The 20,404-nt window shown below is 36.3% G+C and overlaps 1 protein-coding gene across 1 annotated transcript in view; it reads left to right on the top strand.

Moving 5' to 3' along the window:
• Positions 1 to 17,008, top strand: part of LOC146002402 (uncharacterized) — an 85,840-nt gene extending 68,832 nt beyond the window's left edge. Inside the window, exons 2-5 of the mRNA XM_083140159.1 lie at positions 10,491 to 10,652; positions 11,180 to 11,248; positions 13,193 to 13,335; positions 16,794 to 17,008. Of these exons, the coding sequence (XP_082996285.1) occupies positions 10,491 to 10,652; positions 11,180 to 11,248; positions 13,193 to 13,335; positions 16,794 to 16,836 (417 nt within the window). The 3' untranslated portion in view covers positions 16,837 to 17,008. The remainder of the gene's footprint in view (positions 1 to 10,490; positions 10,653 to 11,179; positions 11,249 to 13,192; positions 13,336 to 16,793) is intronic.
• Positions 17,009 to 20,404: the final 3,396 nt, after the last annotated feature.

Here is a 20,404-nt window from a genome sequence, read left to right as displayed (position 1 = left end):
TCTTTTCTTTTATGCCTGTCTGTGCTTTAAAAGGACTTCGTAATTTCTAAAGTCACAAAGAGTCCAAAATAATGAAGAAACGGTTCACTAAATATAAATCGCGATTGTCATGAATTTCTAACATAAGCCGTGTATTTTTTCATTGTAATTACTTTTATTATAAAAATTATAATTTGATAACTCCTGCGATTCAATTTCGTCCATCAGGTGAATCTTCATCAGGGTTGAACAGATACCAATATGTTGCTGTTACTTCGAATTGTATTCCTTTTGCCGACCACGGTGGCGGAGTGGTTAGCACAGCATGTTACGATGCCAGGGGTCCTGGGATCGAATCCAGGCCTGGGCATAGGTGTTCATTGTGAGTGTCCCTTCATCAATTTAATCATATCTTAACTCATCCTCGTCGTCGCGATTAGCCAGAAGTGGCAGAAAAACAACGTAAAAAAACCTAATTCCTTCAATCTATCAGTACTCTTTTACGGAGTGCCGAGCCTCAGTACCTATATTCAGTGGACGTTCTAGTGTCAATAAGGTTTTTTTTTCGTACAAAGCCTGTACTTATATTTTGTATTTTTGTTATTTAACGAGGCATTTATGCCATTTTTGACTAATCGCGAAGATGAGGATGAATGGTGATAAGATGAAATTCAAATAATAATCACAAACCCCTCCAACACAAGCCCCATGCAATATTATACTGTCTGTGAGTTCATACGCCAGAGCCTCGTTAGTCCGGCACGAAACTTTAAAACAATTCTGCCAAAGTAAGTAATATTCTTAATATATTTTTAACAATACAAGCTGCCAACTTTTACTTAAGTAAAAGTAGGGTCCCGGTGGGCGGTACGGCCCATTGAGTTTTTTCAGGGTAGCCTGACAAGTTAAGTCCCGATATGCGCAGATCGCTGTGGAGCACTTCCTATTACGTCATCCTCCCCACCACTCTTCTACGTACTGGTCTGGCCTTGAGACTACGAGTGGTGCCAACTCAGCAAAATTAAGCTAAAACAAATATGACAAACTATTTTTACTGTTTAGATTGTCGGTGCCGGCTCATATCAGTTTATCAGTGGTTCATTTGATTTAATCCGGTCTTTGAAAATGCGAGCGGTGCGCAGATCGTAAACTGTGGTATTACGCAGGCGCGTTAACGTTTATAACGAAGATAAACTACTGAGCGAATGACTTCATTTTCTGAATGCGACATCGAGCAGTGGCCTGTTTTTTTTAAAAGCCGAGTGGGTTCTTTTGTTTATCGTACAACAATCGCTACGAGAAGGGAATCTGATAACACGCTTGCTTGTGTTCTTTTTTAAAGCACTGAAATGTTCTTGCTCTTTACTCGTGGCTGCATATTTTTGAAATGCAAAAATCAAATCATGCCGGGTCCAACAAAATCCACAATCTGCTCTGGAAAGCCTCTTAGAGGACAGGCCAGAGAAATTGTTTACAATGTTGCAACATATTTGCGAAATCAGAAGTTACATAAACGTAAGTATAATGTGTCGAGTCCACAAGCGTCGCCAAGGGAGGAGTATCTAACTGGATGGTTTCTCAAGTTTTAAAAGAATTGGATTGGATTGATTTGTTGTTTTAAGTCCACTTTATGCACAGTAAGGTTAATCGGGACTGGACGTACAGTTTAAAGTGGGATCCGAACCACTATGCGCCTCCACCGGGAATCGAATCCGGGATCCCTTGATTACAAGGCGACGACGCTACCACTGCGCCATCGGGGAGTTCAAGTTTTAAAAGAAGGAAAAGAGTCGTTGGCGAAAGGTGAGCTGAAGTTCTGTACTCCGACAGGTAGAAAACAGCCCAGGAAGAAGCAAATACAAATTTCGTTGAAAATCCTCAGACCATTCCGCTCCCTCCAGGTTGCAACACTGCGAACCAACGTAGCTCCGAAAAATGGAGTGGGGAAATGTGGTGTGAGCTGCGCAAGAGCTTTTTGTAGCGTATTAATTTTAAACTTGTCAAGTTATAGCAACACCGTACAGTACTACGAGTACTTATATGACGCAGTGTCTGTCCCTCATGTGCAAAGAGTAAGCTGTTGTCAGTGCAGTCTGTTAGGAGATATTTCATTTTATTTGTTTTGTAGCTCTCGGCGTGCTGTCTCGAGTAACTTTTAGGGTTTTTTTGTGTTAAAATAGGTAAGATAGCAATGCAATATACTACACTATTATTACTGTGGACTATGTCTAGAATATGTCCTATGAGTTTCAAAACAGTAACGTTTGTTCATTTGCTTACGAGCCATTTTCTTCTTTAACGATCTCGGTAGAGCGGTATGGCCCATACTGAAGTCTGGAGGTATGGGCCAAATAATGACGATTTTATTTCAGGGGCCGATGCCGAAGTGTAAGAAGAAGCCTGTAGGTGAAGGCCATGGAGAATGACATGAAATTAGAGAACAAAATGTCGGTTCGGACCTTGGCAGTACGGCATAATGTACCAAGAACTACTTTACGCAGAAAACTTCATAGTGTTAAAACTAAACCACAGGTAGAAATAAAACCTCAACCAGGTGGTTTCAAACCAACTTTCAATGAAATGTACAAGAACAAGCTGGTCACGCATATGAAAAACTTGGATGCTCGGTTAATGCCATTGTCGAGAAATGAATTCTTAACACTCTCCTTTGATTTAGCAGAAAGTTTTAAACTGCCGCATCAATTCAATAAAGAAAAGAAAACGGCAGGTAAAGATTTTTATTTAGCGTTCATGAAGAGGCATCCTGAAATAGCCTATATAAAACCTGAGTCCACTAGTCTAATGCGGGCAGTAGGCTTTAATAAATAATAATTAAAAGTTATAACACTGTATTACCAACTATGTAAACTATTAAGTGATGAAAATAAACAATTTAGTGCTCAAAAATATGTTTCGTTTCACTTAATTCCTCTTTTTAAATTGTGGGCCATACCACCCGACACTGAGAAGTTTATCATAAATGCAGATATAAAATAAAATTGTCACTAATCTTTCATTTCACACATAATTTTTTTAGTATCTATGTTTAACCAATGCTTCAAAAAAAATGTATTGCACAATTTTACATGATTCTCTTAGTTTTTATAGATTTTATATGATATTTTCCTTAAGAGGGCCATACCGCCCGCCGTTCCCCTACTATACATTTTATTATTTTTAATGCTTCAAATAATGATTGGTAACTATATTTTCGATTAACTAATTTTATTCTAAGGACCAGTGATGTGCCGTAGACTATAAGTTTACGTCTACATGCGTTGTCTACACGTAGATTACATTGGGTTGTAGTTTACATAGAATACGTAGACAATGTAAAGTGCATTAAAATTAATTTTCAAGGGTTTCATGAAAGGAAAGTGACATTTTCAACTATATTGGTTCCTAACGAAATGAAAATTAACCCTATTTACAACAAAATTTCTCTTCTCTTTTATTATCAACTATGGAAGAAGATAGTGTGCAAAAACAACAACAGATGGCAGTCGTGAGGCAAGAGTGGTCTTTTTCCCATAAAACAATAGAATATTTCCTATATTAGGTTTCTTCCTAGGTGAAAAATTGTTCGAATTTGGGAGAAAGAGTATGAAAAGTTCTCCTCACACATCAGCAACTGATACGCAGTATAATTTTCTTCTAATTCCACGTCGCCCTTTGCTAAGTCATCACCTTTCGCCATGTTGTTTACATAGATTACGTAATCTTCGTGTATAAAATAGTCTACATGTAGAATGTAGACTATCGTTGTTTACACGTAGACGCACATCACTGCTAAGGACCTATTACACGAGTAAATGTCAAGCTTCCAGCCCCACCGTGAATTATTATCTTGCTTGCTTGCTTACTTGCTAGCTTTATCGTGGCTCACACCGCCTATCCTTTGCGGTTTCTAGCCATCGGGACTGCTTTATTTGATCCTACTTCTTCTTGTCTCCTTCATTCGTTATTCCTTATGGCACTGAATCATTCTCTCTACTTCTCTTCCGGGTACAGTGGCCTGGCTGCAGTGTTGCCAGTACCATACTAGTGATTCTCACTAAAATCGTCTGTCCGTATTCTGCTTAAATTATAAATCGGGTAATCAATTTTATATTATGCTACCGTTATAGAATATCACGTAACCGCCACATCAGCGAATGTTTAAGCTTGTAATCAGTTGCTGAAGTTCACGTACACGTGTTCTCCCCTTTCGTAGGAGGTTCAAAGCAATACTCGCACTCTCTCGGAATTTAAGTAAACAACCACATTTTGAACCCAAGAAAGCAGATGAAACGTAAAAACTACGCACTCCAAGATTGTTAATCAACTGAACTCTGGTTATGGCATTTCCTAGTCAGTAAAAATAACTTTATACCAGTTGTTAAGAGCTATTTGAAAGAAAAAAATACTCGAGACTCACTTTTGAAAACTAATGTCACCTACTGCTCGGTCACATAAATATTGTTCCAGACAGCTGACAAAAAAATAGACTGGCAACACTGAGTCAAGAGGGGAGAGAAGGCAACAATGGTTACAAATTGATCTTTCTTTCCGCTCTATCAAGCAGGAAAACACCCTCGCTGTTGTCGAACCCAAAGTCAGCAAAGGAAGCGTGGGTGATGCGATCAGCCAGTAGCGAAGCGTAGTCTTACGAAGGAGGCAAGCAATGTTTCAGTACAACAAAACATGTAGTACAACGACATGCCGAGGGGAAAGATTCAAGGTTTATAGCCTCATTTACCCAGTCGCTGGATTTGTCAAAATATCGTAATAAAGTGACTGTACTAAAAATAAACCATATGATCCGCAAACGTCACATTTACTTTTTAAAAAAATCCAGGTAACGTTATTCATATGATATTAAACGTTTTGCATATGCGAACTTTCCGCATACGACTAAAGGGAGACGGAATTTCTTACTTACTTATTAGTACCTTTATTTGTTCATTATTATTTAATATGGTCAAACGGTGACCAAACCGATTTAGATTAAAAAAAATGGGAATCATTTGTTTATTTTACGCTGCATGATGTAATTTAGTATTTTTGGGCACCCTAAACACCGCATTGGAGTAACTTAAACACTAAATAAAAAGTTAAACACAAACAATAAAAAATTCATTTCAAAGCAAAGAAACACATGCATAGACGATGTACTCACCACAATAAATTTCAAACTCTTGGTGTTGGTCGACCCCCTTCCACGATTTTCATTTTTAACACTTATCTCTCTCGAGCTAAACGAAGCAATTTTCAATTGCTCAATAATACACCCGCACTTCACATCAACCGTTCCTAAATACGCGTTCATTCCGATAAATTCACAGCACAAAACACGAAGCAACAAACACTCACACTATCCCACGCGCTTTCCACAACTGCAAATGCAAGCATCCACACAAGATCACTTTGAAAATCTCTGAAACAACAGAAAGTGATACCAACCTATTTCCTTAATTTTATCCGTCACAAAGGAAAGATATATCAGTTTGGAGATAAAAATTACGCGGAGGAATCAGAATCATTTCAGCAGAACGAGTATGTACATTAATATTTAAGTAATAAAGTGTCATTCAATGGCGTGCCCGGGGCGAAGGGGGGGGTGGATGGTAGACATAACCCCCTTTTGGCCCAGTATATCTAAGAAAAAACGTCAAAGGAAGGAAAAGATGACAAAATGGGGACCGTAAAAAAGACCCTGGGAACACCACTTGCGTCATAATAATAGAACTTAAAACACATTCGGGCCTCCCCGATGGCGCAGTGGTAGTTTCGTCGCCTTGTAATCAAGGGGTTCCGGGTTCGATACCCGGTGGAGGCACAAGTGTTTCAGATCCCATTTTAAACTGTAGGTCCAGTCCCGATTAGCCTTACTGTGCATAAAGTGGACTTAAAACAACAAATCAATCAATCAATCATTAAAACATATTCTTGTGCTCATAATATGCAGAATGTATACGATTTACTTCTATGCCATGTACAAATATCAGTAGATAGTTCTTTCTCTTTCTTTCACCCCAAGTTTTATTCAAAAGCAGTCAATTTATTGATTGTAAAATTTGTGAAAGAACTCACTTCAATTACTGCGTAAATAATTTGGCAGTTGCAAACACTGGTAGCGGTCAACACTTCTGGCGTAATTTGAGCTGGACCGACCAGGAAGCAGGGTGCAGGACCAAGGTCCGTCCAATCTTCCCTCCCTCCCTGAGAAAACTCTTCACGGGGGTGCAGAAATTCCACTGCCCCAACTCCCAATGTCAACTTTTTATACGCGTTTTACATTTCGCGAAATCTAAAATAATTTGTAATATAATATGATATATATGGAATTTAGAACAGTGATAATAACTTCTTTTAGTTATTTTATGACTAACAATTATTATTATATTTGCGATCTTGTTTACGTGTTCATGAAGACAAATATTCGTTACTAGTTTTTGCTGGCAACGTACCCATAGATGAATCCTTCTGCTTTCGGTTGAACTCGGCTATTTTCGGGAATCACGCAAGCTCGGAAAGCACAGCTTTTTGTAGAAGCTTTGTGGACGGGTTCCACCAGAATTTCACGCTTCGCCATGTGACTCCTTCGGAGGCCTTATTTTCCCGCAGAACGGCTGCAAGCATTGAGGCTGGTGCTTGCTACAGAGCTGCTGGGGGAGTTTGCGGCCGCATTTTTTCGCGAAATCGAGTGCGATGGAAACTAAATACGGTTAGAACATTAAGTACATTAAATGATATTCGAATTATGCAAGCAGTGCTTGCATTGCTTGTACTATATCTTCGCCTCTGCGATCAGCTGCTTGCCATGCAATCTTACCCCTGCGTTGCCAAAATGTGTGGCGTTCTTCACCACATCGTCGTCATTTTTATGCAATGCCAAGTGTTTGTATCGTCATTAAGGGGAAAACCGTACACAGCGAAAGCTAGTAGCAAGGGGGGGGGGGGTTATAAATGTGGCAACACGAGGGCGCTCGGGTGCAAGCGAAGGGGAACATTTTCTTCTGCGAGAGGAGAAAACCAGGGTGCGAAATCCTGGGGGGCACGGGGGGATTTCCCCCACCCTCAATCTTGGCCTCAAAAATCCCCCCACCAAAAATTCCCGGGGGGGGGAGAATTTTTGTTACAACAAACAAAAGATAACCAATTACTTTTAATTTCAAATATACTGTACTAAGAATAATACCGAAAACATATACAAATTAGTGTAGTTGTCAGTGTTCAATGCTTTTTCTTTCTCAAGAGATCATTAACACATCTACATCAATACGCACAATAAAAGTAAATAAAGAATGCAAAACAATAATAACTATGAAATCTAATTAATTTATATTAACATAAAGCAAAAACTAAATAAAACCACTTCAACTATTTCATAATTTATTAACATCTTTAACCAGTTAGCAAAGGTTGTTACATTATAATATCTGATATACATAAAAATAACAAATTTATTTATTTTTGTGTAATTAATAATAATAATATTTTAATTACTAATTTAGTAATTTATTTTTACTTTTAATAGCATTGTAAATATGCATATCGTATATTTTATATGTATGTTTGTGGGGGAGGGGGGTTTGTAGATTATGATCTTTCTCCCCCCCACCAGTCTTAAATGATTTCGCACCCTGGAGAAAACAAATGACTGTCCGCTTTGGTTCAAGAGTTGGCCGTGGCCTTTCGCTTCTTCGTACACCCAACGGCAAAAAAAGAATGTGTCCATTGAGATTGTTTCCCACACCGTAACGATACTGAACTGAAATAAAGACGAGAGGCCAGCACTTGCTTAGAATCATCTGCCTACATCCGTGGTCAGGGATCCCAGGTTCGAATCCCGGCCTGGCCACTTGTGTTATTTGCGAGTGTCTCTTCACCAATTTCATCATATCATCCTCATCTTCGCGATTAGCCAACAGTGGCAGAAAAGCAAAGTAAAATGAACCAAATCAATCAATTGCTTAGAACCAGACGAATTCAATTTCTTTAAATACCAGGTTGTGGAATAAAAAATAATGAAAATGTTGAAGGACAATTTGCGTACTATTATCTTTGCCGTTGGCTGTACGACTGCAGGTGGTCAGAAGCGTGCTGGTATGGCCAGTAACGGATAACAATGCGAGGCCATAATGGTAGGGCACTGTCCTAGCCACGGCACTGTACATAACTGTTGCCATGGCATTCAAGGAAAATGTGTCTGGTGAAAAGGGTTCCATACAAACTTAAGAAAATCCTTCTTTTTAAGATATATTTCGTCCGTAATTCCGTGGAGATGTTGAAGGCCAAATGAGAGACTGCTTAGAAACCGTATCTTGGTTCGAATAGGAAGCGACAGCAAGCCAGCAATATGAGCTTGTTATTTCCTAACAGAATGCTTTCTATTGACCAGCCATTCAATAAAGGTGGCAAAATAACCAAATGAAAGACCAGCCATGCTTCTCAGAAATCGTTATCTTCTGACAATGATATTGCCTAAGGGTCAGAAAAAGCTTCTTGGCGCTCTGGCGACAAAATGTTGCGCAGGTTTACATGACAATACTTCCGAAATGCAGACATATGAATGCACGTCTTATAGGGTTATGTTGAAATATACCCTTTACCAACGAAGATTTTTTAAGTCAGATTTCTTAGCATTTGTATAAATAAACTATTTGTGAGGCACGGTCATGACTAGGGAATGGATTTTAAGGTGCAGCACCTTGCCAAAAATATAGCTGTTCCAGGCCCGTAGCTGGAATTTAATTTCGGGGGGGCTCATCCCTTACGAACACTGGCGTCGCCAGAAATATTTTTATGGGAGGTCAGGCCATACATAAAGCTTGATTAAAACAAATAATAATGGCAATAATAATTATTGTTGTTTTACAACAATATGTTATTTAAAATATACCAATTTCAGTACAAATTTATTGTTATTATTACATAAATGGAGAGACGTTGCTACTCGATCCACCGTACCAGTGAATATCTAACACAATTGTTGTTCATTATTTTTCTTATATTTTGTACTGTCTACGGTACTCATAGTTATTGTATTTTGTTATTAACTCTTACACAATCGTTAAAATAAAGGCTTTAACAGTTAGTGGTAAATTTTTCTCATAAAGTTTATATTGTGTGACCTCTCACAAAGAAAACTATACATTTTGAGAGCTGTGGGTCCATTTATACTTTGGATTAAATGGTAGAATATAAATATATAACCTGATTCCTCTATTATGCACTGACCTTTTTTCGATGTAATGCAGTTTTTACTGTTATTACGGGTGGGGGGTTTCAGCTCCCTGGTACGTGCCTGCACACGCACACAATATTTAATATTCACATGCATCAATGTCCGTGAAGTTAGCTTGACGAGCCAGCCTGATCTGAGTGAAGCTTCATATACAGAAGCACACACACTGAACATATACGACGCGAGGAAATGTTCTTAAATATTCAAGATGGAAATGAATATGCTATAACAGCCAGATCAATGATAAGCAGAAAGTGTACCTACCGATTTTGAGCTGCTTCTGTAACTATCAAATGTAAGCACAACAACTTGCTCAGGATGCTGTCTTCAGACACTGCGTAGGCAGGATTTTTTTCGGAGTAGGCTGGAATTAGAAAGGTAGATATTGCATAGCTGCATGTTCTAAGGAGGTGGGCATTATACACGATAAAATATTTTGTAATTACTATATTTAACCTTCATTTTAAAAGACGTTCAAAGACAAAAATTGTAATCGGAGTCATTTTATGGTCGGTTTGCATTGACCACATTGGTCTTTCCCAGATTTCTTTCAACTGAAAATTTTGATTTCCCTAAAATTTTTGGAGGAGCTGTAGCTCCATCAGCTCCCCCATGCGCATGCCAGTGTCACGTAATGTTTTGCATGTTATGATTTTAGACTCTTACAGAGTTGAGTGCTAACATATTTAATTATAAAGGACTGATTAGACACTCTAAATGAATCTGTCCAAGGGTTTCAAATCATAATATAATTTTTTGGATAGCATGTGGACATACACTGAATTTCCCATGGATATCCTGAATTGGAAATACCATTGTAGATAGCCACTATGGGTATCCAAAACTGGATATCTAATGGACATCCAATGAATATATATAATTTCCATGGATCTGATCTGGACGTTGTGGATATCCAATGGGTGTCTCTTGGAGAGCTGTACTGTGTAGATATATGAATATCAGTGGCTGAATACTATGTTGTTGTATGTCCATTTGCACTAAACCTTCAGGAGAGTTGACTGAAGATGGACGTGTGTGGATTTTAAATACAGTACATGATTTGTGCAAACATCCTATTAACATTGATTATTCACAGAACTTGACATCCAGATACATTGCTTTGCTTTGGAATGTGATGCATTAACATGTATGAAGCATGATAACATCGTCAACTCACTTCTGATGAAAAATGGAGATACGACAAAACATAATTCAGCAAGACATATAGGGTACTGAATAATAGTTCACATTGTAATAAACATATGTTTTCTCAATATTCCAGATGCAGATCACAGTGCCATGTGTTATGCAGGCATTACTGTCTACGATACTCATTGTTTCATTCCTCGATACATCCTCTGCCTACAATGAAGACAGGCCAATCTACAAATGGAGCCCTTTGTGGTTTAATAACTACTTCCGAAGAGGAATACTTTACAAAAGGGTATGCAAACATGTTTTCCAAAAATAGAATTTGCAATTATAGTACAGACAGAATAACTATGCTCTATATAGAGTTTCATACGCTAAAAGCTGACTTCCCACTTTGCCATACAAATGGAATAATTTTGTGTAAATCTTCGATGTACGTGTACCATAATGGCTCAAATAAGTTTTATGTTTTAATAAATGAAATACTTAAGTTGTAAAGTTTATAGACTTGTTTTTGCTAAAACCACACAAAAATTCTCAATTGCCTATATTATCATAGTTATTGACAAAAAAGTTTGATAAAATATGCTATATATAGGAGCTGAATCATTCTGTTATCGTTCCAACACGAATGACCTCATATTTATTAAAAATGTCATTATAAAGAATATACATTCAGAACTCTTTAAAGTATTGCATTTGAGATACTTATTGTGGAATTGTTTTCACATATTCAACGTAATCTCATTATTAAGGGAAAAAGATGTTGGTACAGTAAAAACAAAAAGGGTTTTTACAACATATTTTTCTCCCTTTCAGTTTAATGATGACACGCCAATCTATAAGTGGAGTCCTGTCTGGCTGAACAGATATGGAAATTATAAGAGAGTAAGTGTTTCTTATTCTCCTCCCCTTCATTCCTCCCATAATTTGGTTCTCTGTAACATCTATGTAATTAACACGTTCAGAGTTACAAAGTAAATATATAATTATAAAAGTTCATTAAACAATTATTTCTGAAAAAAGGGAATACTATAATAGGGCATAATCAATGTTCATATTTTGTTTCATTCAAAGACTTAAATGAAAATAATTCACACAGTAATTAATAATCAATTTATCATCTGAAAATAATAATACTAAAAATAACTTATACACAAGTGAATATCAATCTTGTAAGCAGCGTTTCATTCAAGTTACCTTCAAAGTTTTCAAGTGAAAAAAACTGCAATCTGCAACATACTAGGTCATTCAAATATGACCGGGACTGATTTTTTTTCAAACAACCTGCCATGCGCAGCAGTTGTGCGTCCTTGGGAGAATAGAGCCACAACTCCCACCCTCCCTCCTGCACAGGTTAGAACCTGCTCAGTCGTGTCTGAGTGTTGCTAGAGTGATTAGAAGGTGGATGGAACAACGCCTCGTGATCAAATTTCCAGCCATCTGAAATTTTGCAGAGACTCAAACAACAGTATGGGGAAGAGCGTCTCTCACGTACCCGTGTGTTTGAGTGGTGTAAGTACTTTTACAGCGGGAAGAGAGCACGTGAAGAATGAGTCCCAGCAGTCATCACGTGAGTGGCGGCATACTGGTTCTTCCAGACCCAAGAAAGCACGAAGGACCCGTTCGGTAGGAAAAGTGATGGCAACGTTTTTTTGGGACTGGCAGGGGTTATCCATGTAGACTTTCTTACAGATGCCAGAACAGTCACTGCAGCTTATTACTCAAAACTCCTGACAACAGAAGTGAAGGAAAAGATCCGATCCAAGCGGAAGAGAGGTGGAAAGTGGGTAGCCTTCCTTCAAGACAATGCACGGCCTCATACAGCCAAAACAACTATGGCAACCCTCAGAAAATATCAAATGGGACCTTCTGCCACACCCACCATACAGCTCCGATTTGGCCCCAAGTGATTTCTACCTGTTTGGAAGGCTTAAATCAGACTTGGAAGGCATGCGGTGTGCGGATAAAGATGCTGTCATTGACAGTGTTCGGGAGTGGATACACAGCCAACCGAAAAACTTTTATGAAAAGGGAATTAAGATGCTTCCAGAACGTTGGAAAAATGTATGGGCTCTGGAGGGGAGTACTTTGAAGGGTGACACATGCAAATAAGTATTTGACAATAAAGGATTTGGTAAAAAAAAAAAAAATCAGTCCTGGTAAATATTTGAATGACCTAGTATTTCATTCCATCCAGGAATTCAGGCTTTTATTATTGTATTTAGGATCACTTTTCTGCCACTTTTGGCTAATCGCAAAGTACGAGCGACTGATGAATAGATTAAAATGATGAAGGGACAATCACAAGACATTACCCATACACAGGCTGGGACTCGAACCTGGGAACTTTGTGGTGAGATCGAAAGTCAATGACTTCATGTACTTGCCCACCAAGCCAGTAGATTGTTATCACTAGAGCTACAATTTTTTTATGGCCAAAAACTCACCAAAATATGAAAATGAAAAATGCACTTATGAACTAAAATTTTCATAAATATGCCTTTAATCATAAAAAATATGCCCTTAAAAGAATAAAATATCTAATTAATAATTTATGTGTTCTCATATAGCTTGCTTCATAGGGTTAACTACTTATGTAAGAATATAAGATATCAGTGGAAAAAGGAAATACAGTGGACTGTTTTAAATTTGAACTCCAAGGGGATTTGAAAAACGTTTGAATTATCCAAAATTTGAATTAACAAAAACGTACAACTCAAATTATCCAAGTTCGAACTAAAGAGAAACATGAAACTTGAAAGTATGTGGGCCCATTTATTTTATATATATTCCAAACATCAATATTACGTATGGCTTGCTCTCTTTCAGAGTGGAGAGGGAGAACAATGTGTAACTGAAAATGGAATTTGTGCTTACGAAAAGCAGCCATATGGACCAGTAGTGGAACTGCAATGCTGTGGAACATCTGAATGTGTCTTGTCTGGTTTCATGTACCGTTGCATCAATCTCAGGTATGTAGCATAACACCAGTTTTCGGAAAGTTACTTTTTAAGTGAGTAACAGTTCCTTTGATCCAAAATAACTACATTAAGGTAAGTCTTGGAAGCTTTCCTGGCGACGAATGATGAATAAATTCTCTCGGGCTATCGACCAGGTCAATTCTGGAAAAGTTTCCAAGCTTTCGAGAACTAACATCACTCTCATCTTCAGGGTCCCACTTCAACCCTGAAGATGAGAGTGATGTTAGCTCTCGAAAGCTCGGAAACATTTTCAGAATTGACCTACTCAATAACCCGAGATAATTTATTGTACATTAAGGTACTCTGCTTGAAATTTAACTTAATTTCAGTTATCATTACTTTAAAAAGTAAACTGTACATTACATTTATACTTATAAACAATACTAAAAATAGTATAAAATTAGTTTAAAGAATTACTTACGTAAGTGAGTATGCAATTGTTGAAGAACGACGTTTCAGGGTACAACTGCCTCCTTCTTCTTTCTAAGCACTAAAACAGAATGCTGCGTTGTAAAGTGTAATATGAGGATTAGGTAGAGGGTTGGGTTAAAGACACTTAAAAACAGTCCTTGACATATTTCAATTAAAAAAAAACTCACTATTTAAAAAACCGATTAAAATGAAAACACCCGTATCCATTAAGATCCCTTAGAAACAGGAACTCGTAAAAAATATAAAAACACGCACGATTGCACATCATATACCCCATATATAAGAAAGGAGACCCTCTACAACCGGGGAAACTATAGAGGTATTAGCAAACTTAACACAGGATACAATTTTTTTTCAAATGTACTGTTCCGAAGGCTTTCCCCATATGTAAATAAAATAATAGGTGACTACCAATGTGACTTTAGAGGCAAAATCAACCTCAGATCACATACATACAATCATACAAATATGTGCCAAGACAAAGGAATTTGGAATAAACACATATCACCTTTACATAGACTTTAAATCTGCATATGACACCATAAAAAGGAGAGAGTTAATCGAAGCCATGAGGGAATTTGATATCCCACAGAAGCTAATGAACTTAGTAGAAAAGATCCTTAAAAAAGTACGTCGTAGAGTACAAACAAGAAACTAGCTGACAGAAGAATTTGAAACCAGAAACCAAACAAGGATTGCGTCAAGGGGATGCCTTGTCATTCATGCTATTCAATGTTGCATTAGAAAAGGTGGCATATGCAGATGATATAGTAATAATAACCAGGACAACAAGAGTATTACGTGAAGCTGTAGCTAACTTTCTCACTGCAGCACAAAAAATGGGGCTCACAGTAAATGCAGCTAAAACAAAATATATGCAAATAACTAAAGTGCATACTAATACTGCAACCTTTGAAGTTAACGGATTCTCTTTCAAGAGAGTTCAGGAATTTAAATATCTTGGCACATATATAACTGAGAAAAGAGATTCTCCAACAGAGATTAAACACAGGATAAGTATGGCAAATATAAGCTATTTTGGACTTGGGAAACATATGAAGTCTCAGTACATCAGAAGGAAACCAAAAGTTAAACTATACAAAACATTAATAATACCTATTTTAATGTATGGATGTGAATCACGGATAAGAACCAAGAAGGCTGAGTCAATGATCGGAAGCTTTGAAAGGAAGATTCTGAGGAGGATCTATGGGCCGATATATGAAAATGGATTATGGAGAAGAAGATATAATATGGAACTATATCAGTTTTATCAGGATATAGAAATTGTGAAGGAAATTAAACTAACATGGCTAAGGTGGTTGGGGCATATATACTGAATGCCAGACAACATGGTGTGTAAGAAGATCACATTTACGAACATGGATGGGAGAAGAAAAGTAGGAAGACCACCTTTACGGTGGGTTGATTCGGTAGAAGAAGACCTGAGTGTGCTAGAGTTGGAGAAGAAAGGTTGTGAATAGAGATGGATGGCAGAAGATTCTGAAGGAGGCCAGGGTCTGTGATGGACTGTAGTGCCTGGAAAAAAGAAAAAGACTAACTCCTGAGGATATGCAGTTTGTTGATAAACTAACTCCTGAGGATACACAGTTTGTCGATAAACTAACTCCCGAGGACACACAGTTTGTTGATAAACTAACTCCTGAGGATACACAGTTTGTCGATAAACTAACTCCCGAGGATACACAGTTTGTTGATAAACTAACTCCTGAGAATACACAGTTTGTCGATAAACTAACTCCCGAGGACACACACTTTGTTGATAAACTAACTCCTGAGGATACACAGTTTGTTGATAAACTAACTCCTGAGAATACACAGTTTGTCGATAAACTAACTCCCGAGGACACACAGTTTGTTGATAAACTAACTCCTGAGGATACACAGTTTGTTGATAAACTAACTTCTGAGGACACACAGTTTGTTGATAAACTAATTCCAGAGGACACAGAGTTTGTCGATAAACTAACTCCTGAGGAGACACAGTTTGTTGATAAACTAACTCCTGAGGATACACAGTTTGTCGATAAACTAACTCCTGAGAATACACAGTTTGTTGATAAACTAACTCCCGAGGACACACAGTTTGTTGATAAACTAACTCCTGAGGATACACAGTTTGTTGATAAACTAACTCCTGAGAATACACAGTTTGTCGATAAACTAACTCCCGAGGAGACACAGTTTGTTGATAAACTAACTCCTGAGGATACACAGTTTTTTTTATAAACTAACTCCTGAGGACACACAGTTTGTTGATAAACTAACTTCTGAGGACACACAGTTTGTTGATAAACTAATTCCAGAGGACACAGAGTTTGTCGATAAACTAACTCCCGAGGACACACAGTTTGTTGATAAACTAACTCCTGAGGATACAGTTTGTCGATAAACTAACTCCCAAGGCAGCTGCAAGTTTGGAGGACAGTTGTCTTGCAGGCATCATCTGGTTTTGTTGTGCAGTTAAGGCCAGATATCGATCCTTTTGACGCATTGTTACTCTTGGATGACCTTGTACTGGCCTACGACAAACATCTCCTGTGTCTTGGAACAATCGCCAAATCCTGGAAATGACATTTGTGACACATTCAACACTGCTAAGACTTCAGACTCTGTTTGATCTGCTTCCAGGAGTCCAATGACTTTTCCCTTGGGTCAAACTGACATCTTTGTGCCATGTTCTTACTGTACATTGCACACTTTACCACGAGACTGTCCTCTGATCATGACAAGAGTTTGATACAGAATGAGGCACTCTTGGTCTGATACATTGCATTTTGTTTACCTTCCGATCAGGGGCAGTAATCTTGCTTATGCATGTAAGGTGAGTTACACTCCTTGATAAATATTTACGGTGATCATGCAACTCTCACCTTCCATTGCTTTAGTTTTCAAATTATACTAACTTGTGGACACTAGTGTAATTTCCAAGAATTCCTTTGTGTATTACTCATGAATTTGACTTATGCATTAATATGAACATACTTTCTTCATAGGGACTACGAAGGTGAAAGTGAAGATAACGAAGGCCTCAAGTGAACATCACCTCGGAACTTCAGTGATAACAACGATCATCCAATGATACACATATCTACCATAACATTTTAGATTGGTTGTAAAAATATCAGAATTCCTATTTAAATGTGTTTCAAAAATATATTTTACAAGATAAAGTTAAGTATTGTAAATATATATTGAAGGTTATGATGTACAGTTCTGATTTAAGTCTGTAACTATGAAAGTACCTTAAAAAAAATATGAAATGTTTAAGATCTGACAAGAAACATGAACATTTAGATTCAATGCCTGCATTTTTCAACAATAAACACCATGAATAAATATTCTACCATTGCTCGGAGCATTGAATAGACAAGCAGGTGTATTAACCGCTGTCTTCCTTCAATTTTTGATTTGAAAATAGTTTCCAATTTTCAATTTGTCAACATTCTCATCACACACTAATCAGCAATTACTATCGTCTCTACAGTTGATGCAACTTTTTAAAAACATAATTACTATGTTGATAAAAACAAAATGTGTTATTCATATTTGCAAAGCTAGTTCACAGTCTTTTTCAGCACTTTAGTTGGAAAATTTAAAATAAATAATACTCATGTTATTAAATGCATTTTGTAGTGAAAAATTCTCAACACTTCTACATATTAGAATTTGTACACTTAGTTATTTGACATTGTACAACTGCCTCTGGTTATGTTATATTTCCCAATTTCCATTTGTGGCTGTTATTAGTATTGATATATATATATATATATATATATTATGATATAACTTGAAAACAATGATGCTATTAAATAACTAATTGTGGCATAAACCAGATTGAAATCTTAGATTCTCTTTATGTTCACATGCATATCTTTCAACAAGCTAATAATGTAAGGAAGCATGATTTATAATGATTATTTATTATTATTTATCTCATAAATGTAATATTGAATTTGTCACTCATGTTTACAGGATTTTGTGTGGTATGGGAGGATAATAACCTTCCCTCTACACACATCAGATGCACACACAAAGTTGTGAGGAAATAAAAAAATACTCTATACAAAATCATTATATATATTTGTAAATGGTAACTCAAGACAAAAATGGATTATTGAATACTTCTTTTTTACATGAGCAATCTGTGACAAAAACTTTAATTAAACTCTGTGCCAAATAGAAGTGTTGATATAGCACCAATGTATTTTTCAATATGTTAGTCCAAAAATAATTGCACATATCTTCAGTTATATGTGAACTTCATTGACAAAGATTTTTCAATCTTTGTGTACCATTCTAAATTATGGGGGCATGAATTCAGTAATTCTACTTTTCATTTTTTAATTAAGACATTGACACAAAAAAAGTGTGAGTATTTTTTGAGAAAATGAATTAATTTTACATTAAAATTGAAATTAATACATAAAATTAAATTTCAGATTAATTTTAAATTTCCGTAACATATGAAATGCAATAACTGAAACTGTATATCATCACCTTAAAGCAAACAGTCTTCAATTTAAGAGGGTTACGTGTGTTCTTGTATTTTTATGAATACGTAATAAAGTGTAATCTTGTTGTGTAATTAAAATATTTCTTACGTCAGGTCTACATACACAAAGCAAACACAAATATTGAACAATATATTTTTCAATTGTGTGCCAAGAATACCTTAAAAAAAAAAACTAGATTAAAAATTTAAGACAATCAATAGGAAGAAATGTATTTTTTATTTCACTTACAGTAAATATAAATAATCTAGTAGTTTCATGTGCAACTATATTTCTGTGCATGGATTTCATTTTAGACTTTGACATACAGGGTGTTGCCTTAGATCATCAACAAAATTTGCAGAGTACAGAAGGTGCCAAGAAGAGCAAATGTTCTGTTTTGTTTGTTGAGGTCTTGTTTTGATGCTATGAGTCCTCAAAAAATGGCAATATTTATACACACAAACACACACTATATGAAGGGATGCAGCTGAAATTCATGGTTGCCACTATATTTTTTTTTTTTTGTCAGGAAACATATAGTGACTATGGAAATGCTATCACGCCAGTAGAGCTACAAGAAGGGTGAAGTTGAATGGTTTAATTCTAACTATGTAAACCATAACTTCATCATCACCTACACATATGTTACATATCCTAATTCATGTTTTTGCATTTAAAAGTGGGCTTCCTAATTATTATTTTTTTTTAGATATATTTAGACTATAGAAGGTGGCACTTTCATTTGCTAGTTACACAACATGATCATGGTGTATTAAAACTTTTATGCTTTTATTTATAAAACAAATTAAATGTCAGGGACAATTGTGAATTTGTGTCACATAGCTGCACACATACAATATGGAAAATGGCATTTTTGGAGGGCACATAACTTTCGAACAAGATTCCAAAACAAAAATAATCATCTTCATGTCCTTTACCTACTGTGAAAATTTTGTTTGTGTTCTACAGTAACACCCTACCCTGTATATGTGGAATATTTTACGTTTACATGTAAAAGTTATGGATTCATAATATTTTAATTTCCATATTTAGAAATTCAATTCAAAATTAAGTAAAAATAAGATGTTAACAATACACCATGCCAAGAATGCATTCTTCTAGGGTAAAATTGCTAAATTTCAAACATATATCTATCCAAAAGCAATGGTATGGAGGGAAAGCCTGTTATTATTTTGATATGTAATTTTGTAAAATTTCTGTAATTGTTATTCTCATAATGTTATCCCAAATTGAGAACATTACTCTATCAAATACATTTTGTTTATTATGAAAACATAGGAGTGGCTTATTGGGAAGTAATGAGTTTAAATAAGTCACTGAAAGTCTGGCAACATTATGATTCAACCCGAGTCAATAGTATTACATGTCAGCACTCTACAATCCAAGCTACAAGTCACCAATTTACTACAATTTTCAATAAGATACTATAAATCTGATGTCAATTACTCATATACACATTCCAGTTTACATTAGTTGTCTCAATTAGAGGTAGATGGCACTAGTTGTCACATTTTAACAAGTAGCCAATGGCAATATGGAGTTAAAATACACATGGAATGATAAAAACCCACACAAATATTTAAGTAGTGGAAGTTCAGGAAACACCAGTTGGTTCAGATGGTAGAGTGCTGGCACAGAATGCTAGAATTCCAGGTTCAATCCCTGGTTGGGACACATTTTCACCAACTTCTCAATAGTTATGAAAATATTTTCATTTTATGAGCAGATTCTTATTTGTCAAGTTCTCTTTGAATTAATTCTGGGTCCGATTCCTGGTGGAGGCACATTCCACAGTGTTTCAGATCACAATTTAAACTGTATGTTCAGTCCCAATTAGCCTAACAGTGCATAAAATGGACTAAAATAAACTTTTGACCCTTTGAATTATCTGTAGCATAGTACATAGTATAAAATTGTTAACTTTTAATTATAATTTTAACACACCAAATATGCTTATAGATTGTTTTCTCAAAGAAATACAGGTCAACTTGAAAGAAAAATCAACTTTGTTATTGCAACACTATTGCGAGTATTTAGACAATTTCACTAATAAAAGTAACATGTGCATGCATGGAATTAGAAAAAAATAA

The sequence above is a fragment of the Lepisma saccharinum genome, chromosome 18, assembly GCF_977018435.1.
Source record: "Lepisma saccharinum chromosome 18, izLepSacc3.1, whole genome shotgun sequence".
In the NCBI taxonomy this organism is placed as follows: domain Eukaryota; kingdom Metazoa; phylum Arthropoda; class Insecta; order Zygentoma; family Lepismatidae; genus Lepisma; species Lepisma saccharinum.
This window is presented reverse-complemented; position numbering and strand designations above follow the sequence as displayed.